The following is a 9038-nucleotide window of genomic DNA, read 5'->3' as shown; positions in this document are numbered from 1 at the left end:
ACAATCTTTTTTTTCACTTGAACCTGCATAATTATCGCAAAAATACGAATGTTTATGTCAAGGTGTTCAAGGTCAGCCACGCTCGCTTAGGAACTCGATAAGCAGAAACGTAGCCGCAGTTGCAGATAGAAATAAGCAAAATTTATGGTGAAAACGATGTTGATGAAGGGAGAAAGTTGGAGCGACAGTGTTGTTGAGCAGAAAATTTTTAGAAAGTTTAGTATGAGGTAGCTCATTACTGCCGGCACAGGATGATGATGTCTTCAGGCTTAATGGCACATACCCACCGGCACAGGAACTAAGGCTCATTTTCTTCTTTTTTCTCTACTTCCGTGCTACAGCCGGTTGACTGCAATCCCCTTTTCTGTGCTGCGCCATTGTACTCTTTAGACGGCTCTCTTGAGGCCATCTTGAAGTTGGTTGGTTTGGTTGGTTTATGGGGTTTAACGTCCCAAAGCGACTAAGGCTATGAGAGACGCCGTAGTGGAGGGCTCCGGAAATTTCGACCACCTGGGGTTCTTTAACGTGCACTGACATCGCACAGTACACGGGGCTCTAGAATTTCTCCTCCAAAGAAATTCTAGCCGCCGCGGCCGGGATCGAACCCGCGTCTTTTGGGTCAGCAGCCGAGCACCATAGCCACTGAGCCACCGCGGCGGCCATCTTGAAGTAAACTGGCGACATTCCTTAGTTTACTCAAAAGAGGAAACTGCTTCCACAAAGAATGCGAGAGTGTCGCCTGGGAACGAGACCTTTGGTTGGAAAACAAGCTTACGGAGAAACTGACTTACAGATTTCTGCAAATGGTCTATTGGTGGTTCGGCATGCGTCCGCTCCTTAGAGAGTTGTGTGTGTGAGTGGCTTGGAGGTGAAGACAAGTGTGTGAATGCGTGTTCGTGCTTTTTTTTTAGTTTAGTGCATCGTCAAGGGCAGGTGCTTTTTGGCGTGCGTGCGAGCCGCAACAAGGGTCGTCAAGAGCACCTAGAGACTGCTTATTTGCAACATCATTTTCGGTGGTTTTTTTTTTCTGAAAAAAGAGACAGAGGGGGACAACTGAAATAAATCAGGGGGACAGTAGAAATAAAAAGTAACTAGTAACGTGACTCCTCACGTTAACGAAAAATGTTAAGGTAAATACGTTACCCGTTACAGTTCCGAAATGGTAACGAGTACGTTACTAAGTTACCGAAAAAAGTAACACATTACCGGTAACGCCGTTACTTGTAACGCGTTACCGACAACACTGCATATAAGGTACGCAGCCAGCCACGGTCCAAAGCTGCCGTCACTGCCCGTGCTGCTGCATTCGGTGTTTCAAGCTTCGCTGTCCTGTCCTTAATCCGCTTTTCCTTTTTCTACTCCTCTCAAATATTTGGGTGCCTTCTTTTTCGCAACAATACCCACCGTTTTCTATCCACATCCATAGCCACCTTCTTTCCACTTGCACAACATGCACTTTTCGCCACGGCCAGAAAAGGCTGGCTTCTTCTAAATGATATCAAGCACTGTGGCAGAAGTTGGTTTAGATACTTTGAAAATCTCGAAAAAAATTCGCATTCTGTTTTGAATACTGAAGCATTACTTAATGCCTCCTGCGGAATGCAGCAGATTCCTTGGTTTCAATTTGCGGAATTACAATTTTTTCCATGCAGAACGGTACGGGCCTTAGTCATAGTTGCCACACATCTGCCAGTAAATAGGGCTTGAAACACAGCTGCAAGAAACGGTACAAATAATTTTCTTCTACATTCAGCGCAAATGTAAGAACCTTAAAATCCTTTCAAGACAAGAAGCTTCTGCATTGCTACAAAATAGGAGCTGCACATCAAAAATGTCAACTTCGTAACTAATGAAACACAGCGCAGGAACAAAAACGCGACGACGACGACGAGAAAGGACAAGCGCAAACTTTCAGCATAGCGTTTATTGCAGAAAGGAGCGTATATACTCTAATGAATCAGTGAAAGGGAAAAAACAACATAAGAGCACGTAAAAGCTGCTGACAAACAGCCACGCCACGTCCTCAGCCTATAAATCAAGCTCTTTCCTTGATAATGCCACAGACGGCCTACTGACAATTTGTCCCCTGCCCGAGCCATCTCCAAAGCTTCCAGAATTTCCATTGCCAGACCGTTAAGGTGTCGGTAGAAAGGGATTGTGTTATCGAACAAGGAATAACAAGGCGGTTCCGCATCACATTTTTTACATTGCGCAGCGGATGGCCGTCTGGGGCGATGTTATATCTGGCTGTAAAAACTGCGGCACGGAACCACTTTGTCATCACCTTGTTCAATAAGGCGATCCTTTTGTATCGACACCGAAACGACCTGACAAGGGAAGCAGCTCTCCACCGCACAAAAACCTTGAATAGGCTACAAGGTCGTTCGAAACTTTAGTTTGAGTTTCCCAGCGAGAGGCGCAGGGGGGGTTTCGCAGAGCTTCCTCCAAGGGCACACTCCTGAAGAAAGCAGGGCGCATGGCTGGAAGGCGCCTGCACCAGTTTTTACCTGCGGGTGGCCGGCGGTGGGTTTCAAACCATCTGACAAAGAAAAGACGGGCGCCCAAACAACTGGACAATTTCACCTCCTTTCTCAGCAGATTATGATTACGAGTAAATGGCCATCTCAAGGTGCGACTATATTTGCCGCATGCAAATAGATATATACGAGAAAGAAATAGATGCAAAAGCAAAAAACTAAATAAGCGCTTCGCAGTAACTGCGTTCGCGAAGCGTGGACTGCAACAACACATACTCCCAATATTGGGATATCAGGGGTATCTATTGTAGCAGCAATCGCTTGGGCGGACGTGGTTGCTTGACGGACCAATTCCTTCAAATTTTTCATTCCAATCTATTTCTTTTAAGTCTCTAAGGGCCGCACACTGCAGTAACAGTGGCACAGTGAAAAAGTATTTCGCTTGGTTTGGACGGACGGAAGAACGAAAACTGCAGACAAATAGAGGGGAAAATATAGCTATTAAATGTATTCCTACATTAAAGTTCCCGTGTGCTGTGGTTGTTAGCGTACGTTAAAGAGCCCAGGTCGCCTAACCAGAGCCATGCACTAGAGCGTCCCCCGAAGCCCATGTTTTCATTTGTTGAGTTCGGAGTTTGAAGAAAAATTTTAGGCAGTTTTCTTTAAACATTTTTTTCCGCCACCACATGCTAGAAGACGTCTTTTCTTGGCGCTCATCATACATATTACGCGTTGATTCGCCATCCCTGTTCGTGAATTACATATGCATAAAATGTCGTTTTTACTGCAAATGACACAAAGTGGAACCTCGTTCCCCTTTCGATCATCTGTATTGAAGGCGCCATCTTTGAAGACAGCCACCACCCAAGCACATCCTTAACCATTGCTACAACACAATTTCTTTCCTTGTAGTTCGTATCTTGTAAAATGTAATTTATTGTTCAGTTAGCATCCTCACACATTGTGTAGCTGATCTGGGCCGTCAGAACAGAGCAGAAAGTAGACAAGTACCGCTTCAACCAAAATGTGCCCTAAGAAAACTCTAAATATTGCTTTGCATTTGTACTGTCTACAGTTATTACAGAAGTCTCTTTCTCAAGAACAACGGTTGTATTCGTACATTCACTCATTTCCAAAACCCCATTAGTGGGGCATTTCGTCCAAAAGCGTTGAGACCGCTCGTTCGACTGCAGTGGGACTTGTGGGTTCATCGGTCTTGTCCACCCTCCCGGCCGTGCCAGCAAAAGGCTGCTGCTCCGCTGGCAATGCGCGGCTTCTGTTTGCGTCCTCGTTCTCCACGTTCACGTCGTCGGGTTGGTCAATGGCGAGGGTTATGTAGGCAGTCAGCGCCAAAAGAATCGCGGCCATACCGCAAATGTACAGCGCTATGAAAGGCACCCAGTTTCGGCGGCCACCGCTGATGCTTCCGGTCACGTGAGACTGTTCTTCCTGTCCGCCGACGACAATCGGAGGGTTCTGTGCTGCTCCACCTGCGCCTTCACCGATGGGGGGTCCTTGTACCTGGGCGGCTGCTTCGGCGGGTTGGGCCGCAGGTGGAACGAGTGGGTCTGGAGGCTGGAAAAATGTGGAACAAATTGCGCTACTGCCTCTACTGAATGCATTCGTTTAATATTTGCTCTTCAAGTTTCCCTGACAGACCTCAGGCTAGAGAGAGGGAGGGGGCGGAGGAGGGTTGTTCTTTAGACATATACGCAGAAAAAGCAAATGATTAGGCGAAGAAACACAGAAGTAACAAGCCTCTCAAGATGTAAGCGAATACAAATAATCAAACACAAAAATAATATGAGCTATAGTTAGAATCAAATTCAAAATTAAAATAGGCAAGAAGAGTTATAAATACATTCTAAATATGAGGCACCACAGTCGTACAGCCGTGACCTCATCGAAATACAGTAGAATAGAAAAACTAAGGCGGCTACAAATTCGTAGAACAGCGAGTTGAGCGAGTTGAGCGAGTTGATCATGAAGAAAACAGCGCCTGTCCCGTTTTCTCTCCTGTTCCTGTTACTGCGCTGTTTACTTCAAGTAAAAATTTGTGCTGTACGTTGAAATAGTAGCTCCCTGATTATGTAACAATTAGTCTCACTGACGGCGCTTTTAGCAAGATAATTGAATCCCATGGCACCACGAGCAAAATTACGGCTGATGCTGAGCGATGAAACGCTCTGTGCTCATGGATGAAGTAAGAGGCAGGATCGACCATCTCAAAGGAGCGCGTGAAAGGCTGCCAAGAAGTTATGGAAAGCTAAAGCATTTTTTCTTTTGCTAAACAAAATCGGTTCTAATTTCCAGATGGACTACCTTCTTGAGGAAAAACACAGCGCACTCCTAAGACACGGACAAAGAAAGGCAAGACGATACAGCGCTTACTTCAACTGATTATTTTATTGTGGAGCAACAAATATATGCTTTCGAAAAGTGGGCGGGAAGACATGAGTAACATGTTGCCTCCAATGGTCACCCTTGCCCTCATGTTATTTTCAATGGCAGTTTGTTATCTTTCGGTCGCGTGCAAACACAGCAGATGTTACTCATGTCTTCCCGCCCACTTTTCGAAAGTATATATTTGTTGCTCCACAATAAAATAATCAGTTGAAGTAAGCGCTGTATCGTCTTGCCTTTCTTTGTCCGTGTCTTAGGAGTGCGCTGTCTTTTTCCTCAAGATGAACTACCAACTAGCCCGCTCTTCCACCCTTGGAGTACCTTACTGCCCATTTTGTGTATTTGTATTAGTTAGGGCAACAGCGCAAAATACGTCAGTGGAAGGAGAGAAAACTGCGCTTGACCTGTGCTTTCACTCCTTTTGTTCACGCATTTCGTGTTGGGGCGTTTAAAATCTATCACCGAAACACCCTTTTAGCCGCAGTGCTGATCTCTATTTTAGTTAATTTACTCTCCAGAGTACTCAATATTCGACAAACATTCAATCCTCAATCCTGAACGTTTCTAAATTATTTCAAAAACATTTCTGGGTAATGAAAATTATCACAGCCCTTCGGCGAAACTTTTATTCCTTAAAATACCAGGGGAATGTCAAGAGCTGAAAGATAAGTAGAGGCTCATGCCTGTTAGGATATAATCGCTGTGTTTTCTTGCACACCCATAGCTATAGCTGCTTCTTTAGGATACGCTCATAAGCTTGCATATACTGCCTCTTAATGCGGCCCAAGTAAGCCATACAAATTTATTATATTCGCGAGAAACACCATGAAGTGACTTCTCACCTTTATTTGTAATTATATTGTAATATAGTAGGCCAGTGAGGGCCTTGCGCAGGCAACCGCCAGTGTTGAAAAAGACGGTTATGGCCAATGCTTGAAACCTGCCTGCTGAACCACCTTTTTGAACTAATTCGACGTCACGCGGACGCTGCATTCATCGCTGCCTTGCCGCTCCCTTCTGGTCTTAGCCCAGAAATCCCTAGCCCCCAGGCATTTGGTGGATGTGCGACTGGATCCCCATCCTGGAACTTCGCAGCAGAACCTTTCCGCTGATGTCCGCTATGACGGACAAACCCAGCCAGACCTAATCTATCCTTCCTGATACCATCATTTGTTCCGGCACCACACCGCAACGCGACCCCCCTCTCTTCCGTGGCCACGCCGATGAAGACGTCGACGACTGGCTCTCCACGTATGACCGCGTGAGCCGCTATAATAACTAGGACGAAAGCATTAAACTGTACACTGTCACCTTCTACCTGGTGGATGTTGCCCCTCGACGGTTCAGGAACCATCAAGCTATCTTTCCTGCTTGGTCAGCGTTTGAAACTGCGCTTGCGGATGCATTCGCCTGGCGTGCCGTTTGCAAGCTTCGCGCCGTACGGTGCCGTGGTCGCGCCCAGCAAACCGGCGAGACATTCCCTCGCTACATCGAGGACGTTGTAGACCTTTGCCACCGTCTCAATCCGTCGTTGTCCGAAGCAGACAAAATTCACCACATCATGAAGGGCATCGAGGACGATGCCTTCCAGATGCCTTCCAGTCGGCAAAGCGCTTCACCCGTCGTCCTTCAAACCCTCTCGAGTCCCTCACTGGTTTGTCGTTAAGTGTCCTAGACCAACCGTCATTGCTAACTGAACGGAAAGATTTCATTCGAGAAGAGGTTGCCCGCCAACTATCCCTCTTGCCGTCCGTCTCCAAGCCATCACATTAGGTTTCTCCCTGAATCCGCCGAGTCATGCTAGTGCAGATCACTGAGGCGATTCCCTCTACTTTACCTGTCAGGCAGGTGAGCGCGTCGCTCACGTACGCAGAAGCTCTGGAACAACCGTGGCGCCCTTCTGTTCCTGCCGCCTATGCTTTTGTGAATGCCTATTCTTCTCGTTCCATAGCTTCCCTGCACTGTCGCCGCCAACTTCTCGACTGGTGCCTCAACTTCACTGTCCCGCTCTTAACTCGAGGCACACCTCGGATAACCACCCTATCTGCTACACATGTTGTCTGCCAAAACACGTGGTCAGGCTCTTTTGCCAGCGGCTGCCGATGCCTTACTATTGGGCTCCTGCACGGCCATATGGTTACGATGAACCCCCACCAGCCTTCTCTTACCCTGCTCCGGCGTTTCCCTCCCCGCATCGTGACTCGTACACCCCCCGCCGGTCACCTTCTGCTCGCCGCCGCTCACTTTCGCTCATGATCCGTCGACCACAGCCAGCTGCTGAAAAAAACTAAAAGCCGCAGTGCCGGAGCCAAGCAGTGCGCTTTCGTTGAACTTCAAAAGTCCTCCGTTTCCCCTGCCAACGTTCTGCCTTTTACCCTTTTATTGGTCTGCTCAAAAAAAGGTAAAAAAAAAACATAAAAGAAAGAGAGGATGCCTGGACCAGCAATGCTTTGCGCTCGTTGACGCCGGAGCTACTAAGTCGGTTTTAAGCGAAGCACTCTGTCACCGGCCTCCTAAGATTTCTACGCCCATCTCCAACATCTCCCTCCGCACCGCAGCTTCGCACCGCATTTATCCTATCACCGGGTGCACTGCCCGAGTGACTTTTCAGCACGTCATATTATGCTGCGACTTTCTTTCGAATCACCAGGCAATGATATACTATGCCACTTCTGCGATCACCCTGTTTCCGCTTTGTGACCCACCCTCGTGCGACGTCCCTCTGCGCCTCGCCAAACTGATCGTTCCTGACGACACCGAAATTCCTCCGTTCTCGCCCACCCTCGTGCGTATGCCTTGTCCTTTTACCCCTGATGGCCCCTTTCTCTCGCATCCGACGGAGCCTAGAGTGCATCGCCACATCCTACTGCTTCCGTTCGGACTTCCCACGATCATCAGTGGCTGCAGAGCGATTTACGGGTCCAAGCCGTTTTCGTGCCCGTCGTCCTTACTCCGTGGTGAATGCCTCGGCCGCCTTGAAACATTGAACCCCGCCTCTACTTATCCGGTTCACGAAGAAACACATCCGCTTCACGTCGACGCCAGGTGCGGCCATCGTATCCCCGCAAACTTCTTAATCTCCACCGTTCACCTAAGTTTCTGCCACCCCCTGCCACGCTTGCCTTTTCTTGCAATCAATTTCGTTGCCATTAAGGACCAGCGGTTGTCTTGACTTCGCACTGCATGCCCTGCCCAAGCCTGAACCGCGCCGTAAGGGAAGGAGGGAAGGTGGGACTGAAAGTAGAAAGAGAGAAGGAGGTGCGGTATTGGAGACCTCCGGAATAATTTCGACCACCTGGGGATTTTTAACGTGCACTGGCATCGCAAAACACACGGGCGCCTCTTGCGTTTCGCATCCATCGAAACGCGGCCGCCGCGTTCGGGTTCGCAGTCGGGTACTCCGCCTCGGTAGACGAGAAGCTTTTGAAAAAAGTCGGGGCAGTGGTAGTAGTAGTAGACGTTTTAGTAGTCGTTCTCTAAGTGGCAGCAGTAGTTCTCATGTCTGAAGTTGATGGCGAAGTGGAAACTCAGAAGGCTACAGAGATACGAAAGGCGGCAAAATGTAGTACGTGACCCATCATACTCTTTTATCTCTAATGGTATAAATTATTACGTGTTCCAAGCTATTCTTCACACAAGCGCAGCGCTCACCCGCGGCTGGCTTTCCTGCGGGCCTCCCTTGCTGGCAGCCTGGGAGGGCGCATACTGCACTGGTGCCGCAGCAAGGACTTTGGAGATGGCCGGTCCGTTGCTGGGAGGTGCCTGGACACCGGGCGGCACTATTGAAGGCGGTGCCGCTGCCGCAGTGCCCGCTGGGTTTGCATTCAGCGTAGAAGGCGGGGTTGCGTAGACACTCTCAGGGCTCTTCACCCCTGAACGCAGAGCAGCTGGCGTTTTCTGCTTCATGGCGTCTGAAACCTCTTCTTCTTCTGCTTCGAAGACTTTTTAATAAAATCAAAAACACAAAACACACAAACAAAACGGAAGAAATGTAGAATAAGGTGAGGAATCCTGCTGCACAACAGCGTCATGGGAACCTTACATTGCCCTGATGCGCAAGAATATATGTTCCATGGGAATTTTAAATGCTCGAAATCTGCTGTACCAAGGATGGACTCATGGCTTAGGCAGTAGTGTATTTGGTAACGTTCATAACGG

General features: G+C 48.2%; 1 protein-coding gene across 1 annotated transcript; it reads right to left on the bottom strand.

The window, feature by feature from the left end:
• Nucleotides 1-3620: 3620 nt before the first annotated feature.
• LOC149343364 (uncharacterized) lies at nt 3621-8786 on the bottom strand. Its single transcript, XM_089546945.1, has 2 exons — nt 8532-8786; nt 3621-4052 (listed from the first exon to the last, which is right to left on the bottom strand). Exons 1-2 carry the CDS (start codon nt 8784-8786, stop codon nt 3621-3623), a joined length of 687 nt encoding a protein of 228 aa, XP_089403071.1.
• Between the last annotated feature and the right edge of the window lie 252 nt (nt 8787-9038).

This window comes from Amblyomma mixtum, chromosome 5 (genome assembly GCF_055824585.1).
Source record: "Amblyomma mixtum isolate Tamu chromosome 5, ASM5582458v1, whole genome shotgun sequence".
Classification (NCBI taxonomy): domain Eukaryota; kingdom Metazoa; phylum Arthropoda; class Arachnida; order Ixodida; family Ixodidae; genus Amblyomma; species Amblyomma mixtum.
Note: the sequence above shows the minus strand (reverse complement) of the source record. Positions and strands in the feature narration are given on the sequence as shown.

Excerpts from the sequence above, each read along its gene's own strand:
- LOC149343364 (XM_089546945.1), bottom strand. The coding sequence starts at position 8,786 with ATGAAGCAGAAAACGCCAGCTGCTCTGCGTTCAGGGGTGAAGAGCCCT. Across the intron at positions 4,053-8,531 it reads CGCAGGAAAGCCAGCCGCGG|CCTCCAGACCCACTCGTTCC; the intron begins GTGAGCGCTGCG and ends ACATTTTTCCAG.